The 25966-nt window shown below is 40.9% G+C and overlaps 1 protein-coding gene across 1 annotated transcript in view; it reads right to left on the bottom strand.

Annotated features, from left to right (window-relative positions):
- Positions 1–25966, bottom strand: part of kif5c (kinesin family member 5C) — a 152566-nt gene that overhangs the window by 107698 nt on the left and 18902 nt on the right. The window contains 8 exon segments of the mRNA XM_060930522.1: positions 596–700; positions 2813–2937; positions 3017–3104; positions 6476–6531; positions 6664–6712; positions 9007–9111; positions 14989–15062; positions 15737–15824. Of these exon segments, the coding sequence (XP_060786505.1) occupies positions 596–700; positions 2813–2937; positions 3017–3104; positions 6476–6531; positions 6664–6712; positions 9007–9111; positions 14989–15062; positions 15737–15824 (690 nt within the window).

Genomic DNA, 25966 nt, shown 5'->3' with positions numbered 1-25966 from the left:
GCAAGAAGGTTCTGGGTTCGAGCCCAGCGGCCGACAGGGGCCTTTCTGCGTGGAGTTTGTGTCTGCGTGGGTTTCCTCCGGGTGCTCTGGTTGCTCCCACAGTCCAAAAACATGCAGGTTAGGCTAATTGGCGGCTCTAAATTGTCAGTGAGTGTGAATGGTTGAGAGGAGAAAACCTCTATGATAATCCAGTAGAAGGCAATGGGAAACCACTACTGTAATGTTCCCTAGAAGCGTTGATGGCTGAAGCCATCAGAGCGGCCACGTCACTGTAGTGATACGCCAAAATGGATGGATGGAATGAACTATGGGTTTTAGAGTCACCTGATCTCACACCAATAGAACATTTATGAGAGACTTTGGACCAAAATTGTGTGTTAGACTGCACTCCTACCAAACACTAAATGAGGGAATATCTTTTGGAAAAACAGCGTTCATCCTTCCAGTACAGTTCTGGAGACTTGCAGAATTTATTGCAAGGCACAGAACAGCCATCAGAACAGCGAATGCACTTTTTGTTGCTTTTTTTTTCTCCTCTTTACTTCAGCACCTACAGATATGTGAGGATCAGAGCAGCTGGGAAAAAAGCACTTACAGTTCCCTCGGCCAGTGCGGAGATGACGTTGCCCAGAGCAGAGAGAGATTTATTGATATTTTTAGCTTCATCCAAGACGGCTCCTTCTGCTCCTGTTTTACTGACCTTAAAGAGAGAGAGAGAGAGAGAGGAGTTCCATGACGTTATTCTTTAATAATATATACGTATATAGGCACTACCTAAAAGCGGTGCTCCCAATAAGTGTAAAATGTGTTAGTAAATAACTTGCAGAAGCAGAGATGGGTGAAAAAATCCCCATCGAATAGGGCATGTTTATTTCAATGGGCCAAAAGTGTACTGCAAGATGCCTATAACACCAGATAACTATATAGGTAGAGCAGCTAATTTCCATTCTTATATTATAAATGTAGTTACAAATAAAGTATGAGACAGTTATTTGAAAGTGTTACCAGTAATACCATAATATTACCTGTTATTTATTTCCATTGCAATATACGTTTAATTACATCTATGATATACACTCACTAGCCACTTTATTAGGAACACCCATACATCCACCTGCTGTTTGATGCAGTTCTCTAATCAGCTGATCCCTTGACAGCAGCACAATGCATCAAATCATGCAGATACAAATCAAGAGCTACAGTTAATGTTCACTTCAAGCATCAGAATGGGAAAAATTGTGATCTCAAAGTGTGACTTGCTTCCACTGTGGCATGGGTGTTGGTTTGAGCCAGATGGACTGGTTTGAGTATTTCAGAAACTGCTGATCTCCTGGGGTTTGTTTTCACACACAACAGTCTCTAGAGTTTGCACAGAATGGTGCGAAAAACAAAAAACATTGAGTGAGCGACAGTTCTGTGGGTGGAAATAAATGCCTTGCTGATAAAAGAAGTCAGAGGAAAATGGCCAGATTGGTTTGAGCTGCCAGGAAGGATATAGTAACTCATATAATCACTCTTTACAACCATGGTGAGCAGAAAAGCATCTCAGCATGCAACAGCAGAAAACCACATTGGGTTCCAGTCCTGCAGCCAAGAACAGGGATCTTAGAATCAACAAGAAGTTCCTATTAAAGTGGCCGGTGAGTGTAGATGCATATTATAATTAAATAATATTGGTTGGTGTTGAGTGGTATATGAGATATATTACATTCAGCTAGCATGATATTGAACTCGTCTTTGACTCGTTCGATATCATGCTAGCTGAATGGAATATATCTGATATACCATGAAAAAAAGCCAGCCAATAATAATAATATTATTATTATTATAATACATGGCGGCACGGTGGTGTAGTGGTTAGCGCTGTCGCCTCACAGCAAGAAGGTCCGGGTTCGATCCCCGTGGCCGGCGAGGGCCTTTATGTGCGGAGTTTGCATGTTCTCCCCGTGTCCGCGTGGGTTTCCTCCGGGTGCTCCGGTTTCCCCCACAGTCCAAAGACATGCAGGTTAGGTTAACTGGTGACTCTAAATTGACCGTAGGTGTGAATGTGAGTGTGAATGGTTGTCTGTGTCTATGTGTCAGCCCTGTGATGACCTGGCGACTTGTCCAGGGTGTACCCCGCCTTTCGCCCGTAGTCAGCTGGGATAGGCTCCAGCTTGCCTGCGACCCTGTAGAACAGGATAAAGCGGCTAGAGATAATGAGATGAGATAAGATTATTATACATTCCTTTCAGGTGTTCAATGTGTTTTTCTCTTTCAAAATTCTCTCAAAATCTTCCATATTTAACGAAGCAAAACTGGCGGCCATGTTTGTTTACAAATTGTCACAGTCGCTTGCTAGTGCAGACGTTTTACGTCTCCGACGTGTGACGTCATGTTGTCTTGACAACCATGCAATATCATAAACCATATCCAACGCTCATTCTCCATTGGGTAGAGTGATGTAATACACGTAGGATAAGCAATATGCTAACAATATTGCACGCTATTAAACCAAATGAATGAAACCCGCTAGAAGGGAATAGAACACATGTTTTTATTCCATGGGAAAAGGGTCCTGTATCTATAATAATAGGTAATATTATACAGCAGTAGCAATATACTATAATATAGCAAAAGCTGTATCTGTCATGAAATACAGTATGTGTGTGTTTTCTTTAAGGAACATGATGCCAAGTCAGCATGATACCATATATAATGCCAGAAAATTCTGTCCATTTTCAGCAATATTACTTCTTTCCTCTTTCCTATACTTTAACAGTGCTCATATCTGAGCCAGGACAAAAAAATAAAATAAAAGCAGAAATGAGACCTTTTCACTTCCAGCCAGATCCACCAGGTAGAGCTTCCCGCTGAGCTTCTTCTCCGTCTCCACATTCTCCTGCTTGATGTTAATCAGGAAGATGCTGTGACTGCGCGAGCTGTGCTCATTCATGTCTAAAAGAGCGAGAGGAAAGTTTTACTCAAAATGTAAAAGAAAAAAAATTAAATCAGTGTACTGATCCTGCTCACTCACTTGTGACAGCGACATGACGGTTGGCTTTGCCTTCATCGATAACGTCCATCACCTCCTCTGGGCTGGATACAAAGCGCTCTGTGCAGCCCTTTAACAAGGACAGAGTGACTGATAGTGATGAATACACTAATACAGTGCGTCATGCCACGACAAAGAAATGAAATCAGTAATGTTCATTAATGTCATGCTATGCTTACAAAAAGAGGGACATGTGAATACCAGGTGAACAGTATTTCTACACTACCGTTCAAAAGTTTGGGGTCACCCAGACAATTTTGTGTTTTCCATGAAAAGTCACACTTTTATTTACCACCATAAGTTGTAAAATGAATAGAAAATATAGTCGAGACATTTTTCTGGCCATTTTGAGCATTTAATCGACCCCACAAATGTGATGCTCCAGAAAGTCAATCTGCTCAAAGGAAGGTCAGTTTTATAGCTTCTCTAAAGAGCTCAACTGTTTTCAGCTGTGCTAACATGATTGTACAAGGGTTTTCTAATCATCCATTAGCCTTCTGAGGCAATGAGCAAACACATTGTACCATTAGAACACTGGAGTGAGAGTTGCTGGAAATGGGCCTCTATACACCTATGGCCAAGTTTACATTAGACCGTATCTGTCTCGTTTTCTTCGCGGATGCACTGTCCGTTTACATTAAAACGCCTGGAAACGCCGGGAAACGGGAATCCGCCAGGGTCCACGTATTCAATCCAGATCGTGTCTGGTCCGGTGCTGTGTAAACATTGAGATACGTGGATACGCTGTGCTGAGCTCTAGCTGGCGTCGTCATTGGACAACGTCACTGTGACATCCACCTTCCTGATGCGCTGGCGTTGGTCATGTGACGCGACTGCTGAAAAACGGTGCGGACTTCCGCCTTGTATCACCTTTCATTAAAGAGTATAAAAGTATGAAAATACTGCAAATACTGATGCAAATACTGCCCATTGTGTAGTTATGATTATCTTTAGGCTTGCCATCCTTCCACTTGCAAGTGGTAAGTGACTTGCGCACAGCGGCTCAGTCCCGAATCACTGCTCGTGCACTACACTCGCGCGCTCTGTGAGCTGCGCAGGGCCGGAGTGCGCACCCTCCAGAGGGCACTCGCTGTTCAGGGCGGAGTGATTTGGAGCGCAGCCGCTGAGGAGGAAGCGATGAGCCGCACTGACACATTTCAACTTACGTGCCGAATTAGTCATGTGATTAGCGTATCCGTGTATTGGCGTTGCTGTGTGCACGCGAATCGTTTTTAAAAACGTTAATCTGATGATCCGCCGATACGGTCTAATGTAAACCCCACCTATGGAGATATTGCACCAAAAACCAGACATTTGCAGCTAGAATAGTCATTTACCACATTAGCAATGTATAGAGTGGATTTCTGATTAGTTTAAAGTGATCTTCATTGAAAAGAACAGTGCTTTTCTTTCAAAAATAAGGACATTTCAAAGTGACCCCAAACTTTTGAACGGTAGTGTACTTTGATTTGATAAACTGATAAACGCTCTTACAAGTGTTTTAGCGAAGTAATTGAACACTTGCTCTGCTGCTTGAAGATACACCATTTAATGTCATCCTTATTAAAAGTATTAAGGTGTAAGAAGACCAAATACAAGAACGGTGTGATTATCATACTGTATTGTGCATTCTTTAATATCGCACCATCTGTTGTCTAATTTACCCCACAGCTTTTTTGCTTGGTCAGAAAGTGTTGATTAATTTGCTCTAACAGCAGCTCTGACAGCCCTGTGATGACCTGGCGACTTGTCCAGGGTGTACCCCGCCTTTCGCCCGTAGTCAGCTGGGATAGGCTCCAGCTTGCCTGCGACCCTGTAGAACAGGATAAAGCGGCTAGAGATAATGAGATGAGATGAGATGAGCGGCTCTGACAGTAGTTCAAATCACATCAATCACTATGTTTTCATACACATAATACGCTCACTGGCTACTTTATTAGGAGCACCCATACATCCACCTGCTGTTTGGTTCATGCAGTTCTCTAATCAGCCGATCCCTTGAGAGCAGCTCAATGCATCAAATCATGCAGATACAAATCAAGAGCTACAGTTAATGTTCACAATGTTCAAACATCAGAACGGGAAAAATTGTGATCTCAAAGCATGACTTTGTTTCACTGTGGCATGGGCGTTGGTTTAAGCCAGATGGACTGGTTTGAGTATTTCAGAAACTGCTGATCTCCTGGGGTTTGTTTTCACACACAACAGTCTCTAGAGTTTACACAGAATGGTGCGAAAAACAAAAAAACACTGATTTGAGTGAGTGACAGCGTGTTGTGGGTGGAAACAAACGCTTTGTTGATAAGAGAGGTCAGAGGAAAATGGACAGATTGGTTCAAACTGCCAGGAAGGATATAGCAACTCATATAAATCACTCTTTACAACTGTGGTGAGCAGAAAAGCATCTCAGCATGCAACAGCAGAAGACCACAATGGGTTCCAGTCCTGCAGCCAAGAACAGGAATCTTAGAATCAAGAACAAGTTCCTATTAAAGTGGCTGGTGAGTGTATTTCGGTTTTTGCCCTTCTTTGGAAAAAGACGATATTCCTACATGATTAATGAAAATAAATATTCCACTAATATTCCCGTTTACATGTAGCCATGCTTACTCCGATTGTCTCGGTGGTTTTATGTCTGACACACAGAGCTGACTGTAAACGTGTAAGAGGCTGTGTGTCGGTCATGCATATACCTGTCAAAAGAATGCTCCAAAAACCTGAATAATATAAGCGTATCCTACACATCTTCATCAAAAAATGCTAAATTTGGAATAAGGCCAAATTGGGATATCCTATTTACGTGACCCTGAATAATAGCGGAATATTAGTGTGGATGTTACCGTACTGACTGTTTTGATATTTTGAAGCTTTCTTCAAGTCGACATTTATGGAAGGGCTTTGTGATGTCATGTTAACATGAAAAGCTGCATTTTTTCTTACGAACTTCCAGAGAAGTGTGAATGTGAGTGTGAATGGTTGTCTGTGTCTACTGTATGTGTCAGCCCTGTGATGACCTGGCGACTTGTCCAGGGTGTACCCCGCCTTTCGCCCGTAGTCAGCTGGGATAGGCTCCAGCTTGCCTGCGACCCTGTAGAACAGGATAAAGCGGCTAGAGATAATGAGATGAGATGAGATGAGATGAGAACTTCCAGAGAAGTAAAATGACAATGGTGAGGTAATAACCGTCTGTAACATTCAGCATTCTGTATATCAAAAAATACCAGAACAATGTTCTTATGCTTATTCATTATCTATAAATAAGTTGTTTGTAGTATCGTATATAAATATAATGAGCCAATATACAGTACATACTCTATTAACACATGCAGTATATTATCCTCATCATGCTGATTCTTATGGATAAAGGTGTCATTGCCCTCTTTATGTAGAGAATTGTGTGCTTTAATAACTCAATTACGCAGTAAAATAATTTTCACCTACCTTGACATATGGTACCCTGTTTTTGTCCTCATGTACAGCAAGGTTGGTCTTTGAAACTAAAATCAAGCAGGTATCAGAATCATAATGAAATATTCTACATGTGCCCAATTTAAAATCCACCTTCTGTAATACAGTATGTCATGGACAAAAAAAAAAAAAAGAGAGAAAAATAAGAACTGGATTCTCACCATCCAACAGATCTCTGATTTTATCCAAGTAAATCTCAAAGTAGGATACCTGAACAGAAACAGAGGAACACTAGTTCCTGCACAATATATATCTCAATGTATTATAACTTCAAAATGTTTCAAAGTTTGAAATAATCTTCAATCTTCAGCATCATAAAGAGTGTACATGGAAACAAAGGCTCAAAAGCTTGCATTATTCTTGGTGATGCTCCTGATTGTTAGAGTACAGTGTCTTGCAAAAGTATTCATTCCCCTTGGGGTTTGTCCTGTTTTGTCGCATTACAAGCTAGAATTAAAATGGATATTTGGGGGTTTGGCACCATTTGATTTACACAACATGCCTGCCACTTTAAAGGTACAAATTGTTTTTATTGTAACACAAACAATAATTAAGAAGAAAAAAACCCAGAAATCTGGAATGTGCATAGGTATTCACCTCCCCAAAGTCAATACTTTGTAGAGCCACCTTTTGCTGCAGTTACAGCTGCAAGTCTCTTGAGGTGTGTCTCTATTAGCTTAGCACATCTAGCCACTGGGATTTTTGCCCATTCCTCAAGGCAAAACTGCTCCAACTCCTTCAAGTTAGATGGGTTGCATTGGTGTACAGCAATCTTCAAGTTATGCCACAGATTCTCAATTGGATTGAGGTCTGGGCTTTGATTAGGCTATTCCAAGACATTTAAATGTTTCCCTTTAAACCACTCCAGTGTAGCTTTAGCAGTATGTTTAGGGTCATTGCCCTGCTGAAACGTGACCCTTCATCCCAGTCTCGAGCCTCTGGCTGACTCAAACAGGTTTTCCTCTAGAATTGCTCTGTACTTAGTGCCATCCATCTTTCCTTCAGTCCTGACCAGCTTTCCTGTCCCTGCAGATGAAAAACATCCCCACAGCATGATGCTGCCACCACCATGCTTCACTGTAGGAATGGTGTTCTCAGGGTGTTGGGTTTGCACCACACATGGCATTTCCTATGATGGCCAAAAAGATCAATTTTAGTCTCATTTGAGCAGAGAATCTTCTTCCATGTGTTTGGGGAGTCTGCCATATGCTGTTGGACAAACTCCAAACGTGTTTTCTTAAGCAATTACTTTTTTCTGAACACTCTTCCAAGTTCCGCTCTGTGGAGCGTACGGCTTAAAGTGGTCCTATGGACAGATACTCCCATCTCCGCTGTGGATCTTTGCAGCTCCTTCAGTGTTATCTTTGGTATCTTTGTTGCATCTCTGATTAATGCCCTCCTTTCCCGATCTGTGAGTTTTGGTGGGCAGCCTTCTCTTGTCAGGTTTGTAGTGGTGCCATATTATTCTTTCCATTTTGCTATAATGGATTTAATGGTGCTCCCTGGGATATTCAAACTTTGGGATATTTTTTATAACCCAACCCTGATCTATACTTCTCCACAACTTTGTCTCTGACCTGTTTGGAGGTGCCTTGGTTTTCACATTGCTTGCTTAGTAGTGTTGCAGAGTCAGGGTCCTTCCAGAACAGGTTGATTTCTACAGACATCATGTGACAGATCATGTGACACTTTGATTGCACACAGGTGGATCTTAATCAACTAATTATGTGACTTATGAAGTGAATTAGTTGGACCAGCTCTTATTTAGGGGTTTCATACAAAAGGGGGTGAATACCTATGCACACTCCAGATTTCTGTTTTTTCATCTTAATTATTGCTTGTGTCACAATAAAAAACAATGTGCACCTTTAATGTGGTAGGCATGTTGTGTAAATCAAATGGTACTAACCTCCAAAAATCCATTTTAATTCCAGCTTGTAATGTGGCAAAAGAGGACAAATGCCAAGGGGGACGAATACTTTTGCAAGACACTGTAATTAAATTTGAAAAATTACATTGAGAATATTCAGATTTACAAACACAACACTAGTCAATTGTTGTTGCTGCTATACACTTAAGATGTCCTAAAATGACACATACAATATAAAAATGTTTAAAAAATAAATTTTACTTTAAATAACCAGATGAGATAAAATAAGATAAGTCAGTGGGACCCTGATCAGCACATAAGTGTTGCTAGTGTTAGTAGATGTAGGCAGTGTGAGAGCAGTGACATGGAAAATGATCGGAGTTGACACACACACATATGGCCGTTATACACATTTCACTCTGCCACCATGTGTCTAGGTTCCTGCACCCCCTCACATATCTGTCTTACACAAGACAAAATGATATTAGCACGACCAGTGGCATTCTTACACACACACACACTAAAATAGACAAATACCAGTATAGACAGACTCTATAGACAGACAGACAAATAATAGCCAGTGGCAAGGATGCTATGGATTATCAAAAGATCTTTGCTGGCTTGTCTGTGTTACCTTGATATGAAACTCAAGGTTCTCATCCATGGAGTAAATGTGGTCGAAGATGTCCTGAGCGATGCGAGGAATGATACCCTTACGCTCTGGGTCATGGAGGTTCCCCTGTGTGAGGGCAAGTGGAAGCAGAAAAACAGTCCGTGCAGGTAAACAAATAATATTTAAAATGGACGTATTATGAAAAAGTCACTTTTCGGTATCTGGAGTGCCTACCAACCCACAAACTCTGAAATAAGACACCCAGTCAGTTTCTTTTGTTCTGCCAATTTCAGAAAACGTGCTTCAACGAGCTGTTGAGATTGATGTCCCCTTTCTCGGGCGGCACGGTGGTGTAGAGGGCAGCACAGCTGTGTAGTGGTTATCGCTGTCGCCTCACAGCAAAAAGGTTCCGGGTTCGAACCTTGTGGCCGACAGGGGCCTTTCTGTGTGGAGTTTGCATGTTCTCCCCGTGTCTGCGTGGGTTTCCTTCGGGTGCTCCAGTTTCCCCCACAGTCCAAAGACATGCAGATTCGGTACAATGGAGCCACTGTAATTGGCGCAAGCTGTAGTGGTTTCCCAGCCATAATGTATGTACATATATATAGCTTGCTATGGCAAAGCTAAATAAAGAAATAAATAAATGTCACAAGAGGAGCTCATTAGAATAATCCCACCCCCTCATCTGAGTATCTCCACTCATGGATTGAGAACTGCCTTTGCAAATGAATATTCATGAGAAAAGTGCTACCTGGTCGGCCAGCAGAAGAGGGGGGTGGGGTATGGAATCAATTTTGTGCCAAAATGTTCATACAATACTTTTGAAATATCAAACAAAAACGACAAATCAAAATACAAAAAAACAAAAAAAAGTCAATTTTTTTAGACTGGCAAACAAATTATTCGTGTAATCGTGCAAAATATCAATCTATTACTCTTCAGAAACCTTTTATTTTTGTTTCGCGGCTTTCTCAGTTTTGCTTGACGTAATTTATTTTGGTTGCGATTCCAGCTTTCTCGTTTGCGCTCCCTGACTTTTTGCTTGCAGTTTTGGCACAAACTTCACGTGTGGGTGGGCTGTCCAGGAATGCATTCCCATTGGCTAACTTGTGTTTGACTGACAGCTACGCTCAGCCATTCCCTACTCGGATTTTGGCGGACTGTTTGACGAGTGACCGATCCATTGACGGTAAACAAGGATCGAGTAGACTCCAGTGGCGACTATGATATTGAATTAATTCAACAAAGTGTAAGTATGGGACAAATGTGTTGTATGTGTTGCAGTAGTGCACATTATGCAGGTGTTTTGTGGCAAGTCAAATGTTAGCCTTAGCTCCACTACCCAATATAATAGCTGTCTTGCTAACGTTAAACACGCCTGCATAATGTGCACTACTGCAACACATACAACACATTTGTCCCGTACTTACACTTTGTTGAATTAATTCAATATCATAGTTGCCACTGAAGTCTACTCGATCCTTGTTTACCGTCAATGGATCGGCCACTCGTCAAACAGTCCGCCAGAATCCGAGTAGGGAATGGCTGAGCGTAGCTGTCAGTCAAACACAAGTTAGCCAATGGGAATGCATTCCTGGACAGCCCACCCACACGTGAAGTTTGTGCCAAAACTGCAAGCAAAAAGTCAGGGAGCGCAAACGAGAAAGCTGGAATCGCAACCAAAATAAATTACGCTAAGCAAAACTTAGAAAGCCGCGGAACAAAAATAAAAGGTTACTGAAGAGTAACAGACTGATATTTTGCACGATTACACGAATAATTTGTTTGCCAGTCTAAAAAAAATTGACTTTTTTTTGTTTTTTTGTATTTTGAGTTGTCGTTTTTGTTTGATATTTCAAAAGTATTGTATGAACATTTTGGCACAAAATTGATTCCATAGGTGGGGTGAGCAGTGGCTCATTGTCATTTAAAGGAACAGGCACTCAAATGAGCCGTTTTGAACAGGGCTGTTTAGACAGGGTGAGAAGGGAGCTGTGGGGTTTTATTCTTATGGTATTTTGACCAAAGCATGTCACAGACATTTCATTATGACCTCAGAGAACTGTGTGAACTTATGGAAAAGGGGTATAATATGTCACCTTTAAATATCTAATTAGCTGAGGTGAAAAATCCATAAAAATTCAGTGAAGTTTGGCCTGCGCTCTACACATTTAATTTAATATATTTCATTTTTATTTTCACTTTTCAATCTCTATATTGATGCCAATATTCCTGAACCAGAAATATTTCACAAAGCCATGAAACATCAAAAATGAAAAGCAATACATATAATCAATGTCTATAGCACATTATTATTATTATTATTATTATCATCATCATCATCATCATCAAGGACACAAAGATGAAAATGAATGAAGAGGCTCGACTGAGAGACAGATGGATAAATGCTACGCAGAGAGAAGATTTTTGTACGTTGCAATTTTATGTGGTTTCACTGTAAAATCCTGAGACAAGAAATATGTATTTGACTCCAGGAGGCTCATATTTCATCTCTTATTAAACAAAATCCACTTCATATGAGAGCGAGAGGGAATATCATTTCCAAATGTCATATCCTCTTCATTCACTGACTGTAACATAATAAAACATTACACCCATTTAGAAAAAGTACAAAATCTATTCAGATTGGTTTATGGCACCTTCAATATAATATGATTTTTTTTTTTTAGATGGCACATACAAGATGTTTTCATTTAGTTCATATCTGGGTCTGTGTGTGAAACTGTGCAGTAACTACAGATCTGAGTCTATCGTCAGCTTGATGAAAGAAGTGGTCCGTTTCCAGGGAAACAGCTGCGACCGATTGGCACTCATCATGTGGCATATTGTGAGCCCTGCGAGGTAGTCACACCTTGTAGTTATTTTCGCCCTGGCTGTGTTTTTAAAGGCCAGAGATGTAAAGAGTAAATTGAAATCATTTAAATCAGGACTAAGGTTAGGGCCTCCTGATTGTACTGCAGAATATCACTCGATATATGAAACATGAGCGAGAATCTGGTCATGCAATTTCCTTCCTTCATTCATTAATTCCTGCTCATTAAAATTTTTATTCTGGTCAGGATGACGGTTGATCCTGAGGCTATTGCGGAAGCCTGCGGGGCAGGAAAACCACCTGGGAGTGACATCAGCTGCTCAGCATTCACAATAACTCCATCGCAAAACACCATAGCCCATCCATCCATTATCTGTAGCCGCTTATCCTGTGCAGGGTCACAGGCAAGCTGGAGCCTATCCCAGCTGACTATGGGCAAGAGGCGGGGTACACCCTGGACAAGTCACCAGGTCATCACAGGGCTGACACAAAGAGACAAACTACCATTCACACTCATATTCACACCTACGGTCAAAATTAGAGCCACCAATTAGCCTAACCTGCATGTCTTTGGACTACGGGGGAAACGAGCACCCAGAGGAAACCCGGGCAGACACGGGGAGAACATGCAAATTCCGCACAGAAAGGCCCTCGTCCACTGCTGGGCTCAAACCCAGAACCTTCTTGCTGTGAGGCGACAGTGCTAACCACTATACCACCGTGCCGCCCTCAACACCATAGCCATGAAACCAAATCAAGTGACCAAACAAACAGGCTAATAACTAAGGAATCCAATAATACATACATGATAATACACTGGTAATGATGGGTTACGAGTTCCCCTGTAGCAAAATTTAAATCAATCATCACAGACCCCTTGGCTATGCTTCATATACCTCACTTTGGAAAGCACTGGACTAAAAGGCTGATGTTACATTCCAACCACCAAAGACAGCCTTAACCACAATCCCCATTCTCCAGTCTAGACTGGCACTTCCTGCTGTACACCAAGGTTTCAGCACAGCTCTTTACCAAGGATTACACCAAGAAAAACATCCCACCACCAAGCACTGTCTTCAACCGAACATCAGCACTAAGCTGCAGTATAGAAAGTTCTGTCCTTCATTTTGGTCAAGATCTGTTTAAAGCTAGACGGTCTTTCGATTTCATACAATCGGTGAAATTTACTTCCCTCTGAAATTTGGTCATTGTGATATATGTTTATTTCTGCAATGTCTCAAAAAAAAAAAAAACAGGCCATTCTGTGGCTGGGAATTTATTTAATCTGAGTGGATTCCCTAGCAAATAATGTGCATGAAATTGCTCACTTCGTGCAGTCAAGCAATCAGAGGAAGTCCATGTGTGCATGCGCAGGTTTATCTTCTTCTTCTTTTGGGTTTTACGGCAGCTGGCACCCACAGTGTTACAATACTGCCATCTACAGGTTTACCTTGACCGTGCACTTACAGTTACATCATTCTGTCACTAAACGAACAGCTGATCACAACGAGGTGCTTGCTGACCGCCGATATTTATTAGCTTGGTCTTGCGTTTCCTTTCCTTCTCAACATAACATCTTTTCTTCTCACTTTCCATTACTGTCATCGATCTTTCATGTTTCATTCACGTCCTCCATTTTTCTCTCCTGTTTCAAATTTGTATCCCACAATGCCTTGCGTGAATGGGGAAAGCCCACCACAGGATGCATGATGTGGAATCTGGAATTGGGTCATGGTGAAGCAGGAAAAAATAGCAGAGAATTTAGGGCCACGTGGCCCTAAATTCATTAATTGTTCTTTAAAAAAAAACTAATAAACTTGGAAGTCTGTGATTCAAATTCAGTAGCTTTCGGTCCACGAAACAAAAGTAATTGGGTGTCGGGAAAATTCTTTTTATGACCTACACTTGAATAATCTGAAAGGCAGTCTAGCTTTAAAAAGAACCTTCACCTTATTAACAGTGCATGTTGCCGTTTTAACAAGATGGCTTGTTTCACTCAAGGACAATGCAGCCGGAATTCCAATCACAGCAAAGCCAGTGGTTTGTATCATCAACATGCCTTATACTCAGGTGGTTGTGAGGCCAAGAGTTAAAACATTGCCAAGGATCCTCGCAAATGTCAACTTGACATTTTTACAAATTATGCCAATGGCTTTCTCCCGTTGAGGATCTGATCATTAATCTTGAGATAGTGAGAGTGATAGACTGAAACAACAATTTTGTTTATTCGTGAAATAGTCATACTGGGGCTTGCATTGCATTGCTAAGACTACATAGCTTCATAACAGCTGGTACATGGTAAGCTGAAAACTATCTATATAATATGCGGCAAAGTTTGTGTGTTTGTCTTGAGCTAACGTCGCCATTTCTCGACGGATTTTCACCAAATTTGGCAAGTAGGTCCGGGGATGACCCAGAATTTTGAAGATATAAACAAAATTCATGTATGGGCTCCAGGGGCTCACCGGTGGGCCCCTGGAAGGTGGATGTTTGGATTTTTGTTTGTCTTGGGTCAACATCACCATTTCTCGACAGATCTTTACCAAATTTGACATGGAAGTCTGGGGGCAACCCAGAATTTTGCAAAACCCAGGCAACATAGCAGGGTAACCTGCTAGTATATAATATAGACCATACAGACCTACTACAATAACACCTGCAATTCACAAGTATTTCACTGGAGGCAGTATTTTGCAATTGACAAATATTTCATTTAATTGGAGTCAATCTAGCGACACGGTGGTGTAGTGGTTAGCGCTGTCGCCTCACAGCAAGAAGGTCTGGGTTCGAGCCCTGTGGCCAGCGAGGGCCTTTCTGTGTGAAGTTTGCATGTTCTCCCCGTGTCTGCATGGGTTTCTTCCGGGTGCTCCGGTTTCCCCCACAGTCCAAAGACATGCAGGTTAGGTTAACTGGTGACTCTAAATTGACCGTAGGTGTGAATGTGAGTGTGAATGGTTGTCTGTGTCGATGTATCAGCCCTGTGATGACCTGGCGACTTGTCCAGGGTGTACCCCGCCTTTCGCCCGTAGTCAGCTGGGATAGGCTCCAGCTTGCCTGCAACCCTGTAGAACAGGATAAAGTGGCTAGAGATAATGAGATGAGATGGAGTCAATCTCAGTTGCAGTATAACACACACAGACATTTTCTCATTATTTCTCCAACATTTTACTTACCTCCATGGTATGGGTCTTCCCTGATGAAGTCTGGCCATAGGCAAAGATGGTTCCGTTGTATCCATCAAGAACATCTGCATAGCGGATGAGAAAATGAGCCAAATTTAATCTCAATTATCTGTTAGTAGACACTGTTAACTACATACCAATGGGTGACATATTAAAGGAAAAACTATCTTACTAAGGTGTTGGGTTACTACAACCCACAGCTTTAATATGCCTCGGCACAGATTTGTACTGTCTCTGGAATTCTACTGGAGGGATGGACATTGTTCTTCCAAAAGATTTTCCTCCGTAGATGTAGGTAGAGAGTGTTGTCTAACACATCATTCCAAAATCTCCCATACAGTATGTATTAAACTGTGTTGAGACCTGCTGACGCTTCCTTCTCAAAGACCAAATGGACTCAAACCATGCCAGCACAATGCCTTCTACAGTATAACAAGGCAACTAGTTTTTTTCCTTTAATTTGCCACCTATCTGCTGCTTCTTATTCGACTATTTATAGTTTATTGACGTGTATCATTACTGCATGGAATTCTTGTCTGGTGAAATGGTAAGAATGCTAAGATTGAAAAGCATACAGGCGTTCACACGACTCTGTCAAATTTGTCCAAAAGAGTTTGATCAAAGAAGTATCGATGATAGAAATACTGTATATAGGATATTGTGATACATCATACAATACATTGGTACATGTCACATTTCTAAGAAAAACAATCAATCATTTATTTTCAGTTCATCGTACCTTTGACGATCTGTTTAGCGCAGGCATCGTACACCAGCCCTTGGGTTGTGTTTGGAGGAAGAACTCGATCAAACACATAGGGCTTACCCTGTAAATATGAATGTCAACAGAGATGGATGGCAAAATTACAACAAGAATAAAATGCAATGCAACAAAATTATGCAGACGTGAAAACTAATATCCAGACATTAAATACTGATCTGGTCTTTCATAATTCAGAGAAATGGATATACCAAACCAGCATTTTCGATTTTAAAACAACAACATTGTTAAGAGATGGGCTTCCAGTTGGCTACAGAGCAAGTTGGCAGGTTGAACGCTTAGCCTTCAGTAGTCAGTGTATTTAAACCCCTCTAAATTCAAAATATTTAATTATTATACATATGGGCCACTTTTTCCATGAGATAAAAACATGTATTCTATTCCCTTCTAGTGGGTTTATCGATAGCATGCAATATTGTTATCATGCCACTTATCCTCCATGTATTACGCCACTCTACCCAATGGAGAATGAGCATGCAATATTGTTACATTATTGCACATTGTCAGGACAACATGACATCACAAGTCAGAGCTCATGCGAAGTTCCAATGACAAAACTTTTCTGCTTCTCATGTGCAGAATCATTTCTTTGTCTGCTGGGAAAGACAGAAGACGAGGCTAATTCAGTGCTACAGCTAGGTTTAAGCACTGAATAAATAAACTGAAAACTGAAACTGAAGATGCGCTGAACACCCAAAAGATTATCAAAACTTCATTATATATTCTTCACGCATATTTAAAAGAGAAAAACATACCAACGGACATTGAAAAACTGGAAAAGAGTCACATCAGAGATGTAAAACTTCCATGCTAGCAAGTGACTGACAGTTTGTAAACAGACATGGCCGCGAGGTTTGCTTTGTTAAAGGCGGAAGATTTTGAGAGAATTTTGGCTGCCAGGTCGTTCCGTTGTGTGTAGTTGTCGATGTTGATTTTAAAAGTAACTAAGTAAATTACACAGGGAAAATAATAATAATATTCGGCTTGACTGTGCTAGCATTGGCCTTCCCTAACACTACACCAGCTGGAAGGTAACTGGACTACCACGCTAACAGCACCAAGTCACAGGTAAGCTAGCATTGGCCTTCGATAATGATGATATAAAGAGAGTGTATGTATAATAATAATAATAATAATAATAATAATCTCATCTCATTATCTCTAGCTGCTTTATCCTGTTCTACAGGGTCGCAAGCAAGCTGGAGCCTATCCCAGCTGACTACGGGCGAAAGGCAGGGTACACCCTGGACAAGTCGCCAGGTCATCACAGGGCTGACACATAGATACAGACAACCATTCACACTCACATTCACACCTACGGTCAATTTAGAGTCACCAGTTAACCTAACCTGCATGTCTTTGGACTGTGGGGGAAACCGGAGCACCCGGAGGAAACCCACGCGGACACGAGGAGGACATGCAAACTCCGCACAGAAAGGCCCTCATCGGCCACGGGGCTCAAACCCGGACCTTCTTGCTGTGAGGCGACAGCGCTAACCACTACACCACCGTGCTGCCCATAATAATAATAATAATAATAATAATAATAGCTTTCTTTCGTGGTTTATCAGATATATTCCATTCAGCTAGCACTCATCTTCGACTCGTTCAACATCATGATAGCTGAATGGAATATATCTGATAGACCATTCAAAGCCAGCCAATATTATTTAAATATTAAATTTATGCTAACTGAGAGAATAAAGTAGACGGACACAGGACAAACTGGGAAAAGATTCATGTCTTACAGAAGAATCTGAAGGCAGCATGTGAGATCTCGAAAACATAAGCAAGCAGATCACTGAACTCAAGACGGAACTATAAAAGTAAATCTTTGGTTTAAAGGTTCATTATGTAGGATTCGTTTGATTGGAAGAAACTGAATTCCTCTCTCTTACCCCTCACTTTCCAAGCAGGTATTAGAGCATACGGTGGCTGTCAGGTGCCCATAGCATACTTCCAATACTTACATTCACGCTCCCTTGCTTTTTCTTGTGGTAAATAATAAGTACAATCCTACATTTTACAAAATTTGAGTTCTCAAACTTGTTAATCAGTGCTAGCAAACACATTCATTTTATTTCTTCTTCCTTTCTTCTTCTTTTGTCTTCCTTCTGGTGCTTCCTTCCAGATTCATGCTGCCACTTCAGGGCTGTTTTACAATCATGGTTGTCTTTTTGAATAACACCGACTAACTCTTGCAGCTAGGTCCACTATATACAGTGGTGCTTGAAACTTTGTGAACCCTTCAGAATTTTCTATATTTCTGCATAAATATGACCTAAAACATCATCAGATTTTCACACAAATCCTAAAAGTAGATAAAGAGAACCCAGTTAAACAAATGAGACAAAAATATGATACTTGGTCATTTATTTATTGAGGAAAATGATCCAATATTACATATCTGTGAGTAGCAAAAGTATGTGAACCTCTAGGATTAGCAGTTAATTTGAAAGTGAAATTAGAGTCAGGTGTTTTCAATCAATGGGATGACAATCAGGTGTGAGTGGGCCCCCTGTTTTATTTAAAGAACAGGGATCTATCACAGACTGATCTTCACAACACATTTGTGGAAGTGTATCATGGCACAAACAAAGGAGATTTCTGAGGACCTCAGAAAAAGCGTTGTTGATGCTCATCAGGCTGGAAAAGGTTACAAAACAATCTCTAAAGAGTTTGGACTCCACCAATCCACATTCAGACAGATTGTGTACAAATGGAGGAAATTCAAGACCACTGTTACCCTCCCCAGGAGTGGTCGACCAACAAAGATCACTCCAAGAGCAAGGTGTGTAATAGTTGGCGAGGTCACAAAGGACCCCAGGGTAACTTCTAAGCAACTGAAGGCCTCTCTCACATTGACTAATGTTAATGTTTATGAGTCCACCATTAGGAGAACACTAAATAACAATGGTGTGCATGGCAGGGTTGCAGGGAGAAAGCCACTGCTCTCCAAAAAGATTATTGCTGCTCGTCTGCAGTTTGCTAAAGATCACGTGGACAAGCCAGAAGGCTATTGGAAAAATGTTTTGTGGACGGATGAGACCAAAATAGAACTTTTTGGTTTAAATGAGAAGCGCTATGTTTGGAGAAAGGAAAACACTGCATTCCAGCCTAAGAACCTTATCCCATCTGTGAAACATGGTGGTGGTAGTATCATGGTTTGGGCCTGTTTTGCTGCATCTGGGCCAGGACAGCTTGCCATCATTTAGAAGAAAGAAGAAACCTTTATTTGTCACATGCACACTTCAAGCACAGTGAAATTCATCCTCTGCATTTAACCCATCTGAAGCAGTGAACACACGCGCACACACACCCAGAGCAGTGGGCAGCTACACACAGCACCCGGGGAGCAGTCAGGGGTTAGGTACCTTGCTCAAGGGCACCTCAGCACAAGGCGGCCCCATGTCAACCTAAGTCCTGACTTTAATCATTGATGGAACAATGAATTCTGAATTATACCAGCGAATTCTAAAGGAAAATATCAGGACATCTGTCCATGAACTGAATCTCAAGAGAAGGTGGATCATGCAGCAAGACAACGACCCTAAGCACACAAGTCATTCTACCAAAGAATGGTTAAAGAAGAATGAAGTTAATGTTTTGGAATGGCCAAGTCAAAGTCCTGACCTAAATCCAGTCAAAATGTTGTGGAAGGACCTGAAGCGACCAGTTCATGTGAGGAAACCCACCAACATCCCAGAGTTGAAGCTGTTCTGTACAGAGGAATGGGCTAAAATTCCTCTAAGCCGGTGTGCAGGACTGATCAACAGTTACCGGAAACGCTTAGTTGCAGTTATTGCTGCACAAGGGGGTCACACCAGATACTGAAAGCAAAGGTTCACATACTTTTGCCACTCATAGATATGTAATATTGGATCATTTTCCTCAGTAAATAAATGACCAAATATAATATTTTTGTCTTATTTGTTTAACTGGGTTCTCTTTATCTACTTTTAGGACTTGTGTGAAAATCTGATGATGTTTTAGGTCATATTTATGAATATAGAAATATAGAACATTCTAAAGGGTTCACAAACTTTCAAGCACCACGGTACATGCTGGAGTTTCTTCTCCCTTATTTTACAGGGACACACCTACAGCCCCACTTACAGCACTAATGTCTCTTATAAGGTCTTATAAATATGTCTGTAAGAGTCAAATGCGGGCTCAGCTTTGACCTTGTGGTGATTTCATTTAATTCTACTTTAACTCTTACACTTAGATTTTACTGGTGAAATTCAGAATTGCATTTTTTTTTTTAGCACTAACTACGTTTTGGTTTAGGACGTATACTGTACTTTCATTCACAGTTGAAAGATATTTAAGTGAAAGTTACATGTTTTTGTAAACTAAGTGCCTCTGACAGGATCCTTTGTCCATCAAAAACATCCTGTCTGGAAATCACTGACCATATGATGAGGTTGTAAATGATTTTTGAAGAAAACATTTGTCTCTTGCCCTGTGATGACCTGGCGACTTGTCCAGGGTGTACCCTGCCTTTCACCCATAGTCAGCTGGGATAGGCTCCAGCTTGCCGGCGACCCTGTACAGGATAAACGGCTACAGATAATGGATGGATGGATATTTGTCTCTTTTGAAACAGAATACTCTGTTGTTACACAGTAAAAAAACAGGACTTGAAACAGATGCGAGACACATTTGCAGCGGAGCTTCACATGTGGTTGAAATGTGAGTCTGTCAAAAAGTGTCCTCTCCGAAAAACCACAAGGATCGTCACCACTTCAGTTGTCATTACAGTTACCACCATGTCCAAACATCGCTGCACAATATGGACTTGAAAATTTGTACTTAAAATCGCATCCATTTCAACAGTTTATCTCTTTGTATCCCTTCCTCTTGTGGACTATAAGAAAGGTGGTCAGTTTTAGAAATACACTATATGCTGTCTTCTCACCATAAGTAACACGCGCAGTATATGACCTGTAACTCTGAAATTCTACACAGTTCATTTCCATTTCAAAAGGTCATTTCTGGCAGCAGAAAAACACAAAAATCTGAGGTTTGATTTTTGGACTCTTGTGGACCCGAAAAGTAAACCCTGATTGTAAAACAACCCTTATAAAAAATGCAAAACACAGAAGCCACTCTCTTGAGGTTTGTCCGTTCTGGGCTACTGTAGCATCGCAACATGGTGGCTCCATGGAAGTGTACCCACTCTGTATGTAGATATAATTCTAAGCTTATGAAAACACAATGATTCATAGTTACAGGTAATTATTACATTATATTACATGACATGACATTAATGGCATTTAGCACACACTCTCACCCAGAGCGACAAATAACATATCCAGATCAGCCTGGGGAGCAGTTGGGTGTTAGATGCCTTGCTCAAGGACACTTCAGAACCTAATTATGCACTAATGAAAACATAGTTATGAATATTATATTCCAGTTCTGCTAAGAGATTCCCCTAAATCCTACATAGTGCACCTTTGTAGGATTTACTGCTTATTTCATGTTTCATGTTTACCTGCTATACCTCAAGTGCCCTTGACTGTTTGGTTATGAGCAATTCCAGCGTTATGGACGTGACACTTGAACTCAAAATGGCAACAAATGACCCAGTGCATGTTTTATTGTCTCCCAGTATTTAAACAGGTGTTGCATATTTTAAGGCTGTACCATACTGGAGAAGTGATAGAACAAGAACAATTCCCATAGTACATCTAGGGCATGCCAGAAAATGCCAATAAAAGATGCGTTATGGATGTGACAGAAAAAGTATCACTTTTCTTGGGTGACTGTACATTTTTATCAAACTCTGTGAAATTGTAAATCTAATGTCGAAATGGAGATATCCATTTGATAGAGGGGTCCAAGGTGAATATTAAAAAAATCTTTGTTTAAAATATTTTGTATTTCATGCAGAGTTTCGGAAGGAAAAGTCAGCGTTATGGATGTGACGAAATTCCGTTATGGACGTGACGCGTCTGAAATAGACATGGCATATGTTTAGAAAATCAGCAATTTAACCACCATAACCCTTTGAAAAACTCTCTAAATATCAGCTAAAACTATCAAAGTTCTTAAATAATATTTAGGATGGCTATTGTTTTGCTGTTTTGTGGATTTTAGCATACATTTCTGTGGCTTGTGGGAATAATATAGAATTGTACATGATCAAAGTTGATTTTAGCTTGGGTTTTACATTATAAGAAAGAAAGACTGACAGTGACATATTAGGTTGGTTACAAATTGGTTCAACTTATTCACATCTGTAAAATACAGGCCTAGGTGATATCTCTGGGAGTGGTTTTGATGTATTACATGTTGCTTTATTTTTGCATGGTGAGGTTGACATTTACATGGAATTGCCCTTATTTGAACCTGTGTGTGTGTATATATATATATATATATATATATATATATATATATATATATGTGCCCCAAATCCAGAATCCAGGGAGACATGTCTGCCCCGGGGGCATTTTGAGTTATTGACAGATTCAGAAAGTACAGTTTCTAAGCTTTCCAATGATGCCTTCCATGTGGAGATCTGACAATATTTGAAGAATGTGTGGCCTTTTGAAAGTGTATACTTCTTAAAACAGAAAAGGGAGAAAATCGCCCTCAAAGTTTTCCATCTCAGCTACTCTGGGTGTAGGGCGGGCACATAATGGTGCTCATTTGCATGACATTAAGGAAAGCCCTACCCCCTACTAGCTAGCACGATGCTACTTTCATGTAAACAAAGATCACTACGTCAATTTTCCTTCCATGCAAAGTATGCCCAACACAATTATGAAGTACAAAAATAAGTCCTAAAGTATACTTTAACGTTTTGTGGTTGAAAAATTACTCACACCGTAAGAAAGATAGCACGATGATGACACAACTAACACAACACTAGTTTCATGTAAAGCCTCGGTCACAACCGGCCGTACGGTACGCGCTCCTACAGTCGGTCTACATGCAAAAAACGCAAGAAACGCACGGAGGGCGCGTGTGAAACGCACGAGAGCGCACGTGTGATGTGCTGATTTTCGAGCCGCAGACCGGCCGCAGAGGTTCTTTGTCATGTCAAACAAACTCTACGGGCGCTTACGTTTTTTTCAGGTTGCAAGACAAAATTACATCCAACGCGCGTCTTTCTCCATGAACAAAAAAAAAAAAAAAACGCAGCGATTTGGGAAACGCCAAAAATTGCACGGCCAAAAAAATCATATGTCTGGTTGTGACCTAGGCTTAACCAAACCACAACACTCTCCGTTACATGCAAAAATAACCACACAGCCTTAGATTAATAAACTTACCCCATCAGAAAGAGAAACGGCGCCTTGCACACACCAATGCCTCCGATGGAATGTAATCCTAGCTTCCTTTTGGTTGCGTTTTTTTTGCTAGAAATGGTGGTCTCCGATGTAAATACCGTGTGTCTGTTTGCTTCGCGGTGTTTCAGCTCCTCTGCGCTCTGTTTAGCTTCCTCATTCCATAGTGAAATTACATGCCTGTATGCAGCTTAAGTAGCCACGAGCTCAGCTCGTATCATACAGCTGATTCGCGAAAAAAAAAAAAAGACTTAAATCATCATGTGAATGGCCCATATGGTAATTTACCCACACCCCCCAGCAGGCTACAGTCCTGACAAAAACGAGACAATTTGCAACAAAAAATGTAAGCTTTTCCAACAAAAGAATCTATTATCTGAAATACTGATTGCATTCTTCAAGATCTTAACTTGCACATGATGGAAAAAAACAAAAATCACAAATTTCGAAAAAAAAAAAATGCTTCTTTTGCGATTATCTCGGATTCGTTTCGGCCGACATGTGTCCCTGGATTTGGTGAGGCGTCACATATATATGAGTGTTTAGTCAACGTCTAGTTCATATCTAGTGTTTAGTCTGTGTGTAGTTCTTATCTAGTGTTTACACTGTTTATATTGTCTGAGTGTTTAGTCTATGTCTTGTTCTTATCTAATGTTTATACTGTTTATTTATACTGTTTATATTGTTTGAGTGTTTAGTCTATGTTTAGTTCCTATCTAGAGTGTTTATACTGTTTATATTGTTTGTTTTTTTCAATTATTCTATTTTTATTTATTGCATTGCCTGTTTGCACCGTGGGTCAGAGAGGACTGATATTTCATCTGTGCTGTATGTCGAGCATGTATAGCATATTTGACAATAAAGTTGACTTGACTCGACTTTAAAGAGGGAAGAATTTTTTTGAATTCAAACAAGATATCAAGCAGCAAATTATGAATAACATGGAAGTTATATAAGAGATACAAAAGACAAAAACAGACCATGCAACTCAAAGAAATGGAAACATGGAGAATAGAAGCTAATGCCACTCTTCGACATACAAATTATATACAACAACAAGAGATTTTCAAAAAATGTATGACCAGTCAACTAATGTATCTTCAGGAACTGGCAATAGAAATGATGTTTATAGAAGCAATACAATAAAACACAATACAATAAAGCCTTTCATGCTTGTGAATCCTCCTGATGGCAGGCGTGTGCACAGATCGGAGTGCAAACAAGAGATGGAGAGAATATCCCAGTGACTGGAATCACCTTTTCAGATTTTTTGTTTTAAAATGAATAATACTAGCTTCCTTTTATTTATTTATTTATCATCTCATTATCTCTAGCCACTTTATCCTGTCCTACAGGGTTGCAGGCAAGTTGGAGCCTATCCCAGCTGACTACGGGCGAAAGGCGGGGTACACCCTGGACAAGTCGCCAGGTCATCACAGGGCTGACACATAGACACAGACAACCATTCACACTCACATTCACACCTACGGTCAATTTAGAGTCACCAGTTAACCTAACCTGCATGTCTTTGGACTGTGGGGGAAACCGGAGCACCTGGAGGAAACCCACACGGACACGGGGAGAACATGCAAACTCCACACAGAAAGGCCCTCGCCGGCCACGGGGCTCGAACCCGGACCTTCTTGCTGTGAGGCGACAGCGCTAACCATTACACCACCGTGCCGCCCCAATTTTGCTGTAACAAGCAAAATTATAAGATCGATCAGTGGTGGATTTGGAATAGTAGATGTTATGGGTTGGGTATAAACTGCTTACAGAGCACATTCTTGGAAAACCTTGGATGCATGACAGAAATGCACTTATAGTGTCTTGCAAAAATATTCATCCCCCTTTGGTGTTTGTCCTGCTTTGTCGCATTATAAGCTGGAATTTAAATGGATTTTGGGGGCGTTAGCGCCATTTGATTTACACAACATGCCCGCAACTTTAAAGGTACAAATTGTTGTTTTATTGTGATACAAACAATAATTAAGATGAAAAAACAGAAATCTAGAGTGTGCACAGGCATTCACCCCCCCCCCCCCCAAAAAAAAAAGTCAATACTTTGTAGAGCCACCTTTTGCTGCAATTACAACTGCAAGTCTCTTGGGGTGTGTCTCTATTAGCTGAGCATATCTAGCCACTGGGATTTTTGCCCATTCCTCAAGGCAAAACTGCTCCAACTCCTTCTAGTTAGATGGGTTGCATTGGTGTACAGCAATCTTCAAGTTATGCCACAGCTTCCCAATTGGATGAAGGTCTAGGCTTTGACTAGTCTGGTTAACACCAGACCATATCACAAGTGAAATATGGTCTGGAATCCGCCTATTGAATTTCTCGTAGGGGAGGTGTGGTTTACGATTGTCAACGGCCGTTTACTGGACGTTGCGAATGTCTATCATTTGGCGTATACGTAGCCCATGGCCAATCATGGCAGTTGTACCCGGTGACGTAGTTAGAGTGACGAAGAAGAGAAGGAAAGAGTTTTTTAAAACAAACTTTCGCTCTAAACTATTCAGAACAGTGTCTAAAGCTTGATCGAAAGTTTGGTTCGTATCGCTCACCGACATGTTAAATGTGATCCGTAAACAGTCCCAAATAAACTACAAGCTTCCGTTTGTTGAGTAGTACGCATCACCGTCTTTCCACCCCTCCCCACTCTCTGATTGGCTCCCTAACTCAGGCGAGCCTTTAGACCATAGTTTCCATGCTGTCTTTTCAGATCGGAACAATTGTGCAAAGCAGCATGGGATTTCCCAGGCTAGGCTTTGACTATGCCATTCCAAGAAATTTAAATGTTTCCCTTTAAACCATTCCAGTGTAGCTTTAGCAGTATGTTTAGGGTCATTGTCCTGCTGGAACATGAACCTTCGTCCCAGTCTCAAACCTC

This window comes from Neoarius graeffei, chromosome 9 (genome assembly GCF_027579695.1).
Source record: "Neoarius graeffei isolate fNeoGra1 chromosome 9, fNeoGra1.pri, whole genome shotgun sequence".
Lineage (NCBI taxonomy): Eukaryota > Metazoa > Chordata > Actinopteri > Siluriformes > Ariidae > Neoarius > Neoarius graeffei.
The sequence above is the reverse complement of the archived record's forward strand: the minus strand, read 5'-3'. Positions and strand labels throughout refer to the sequence as shown.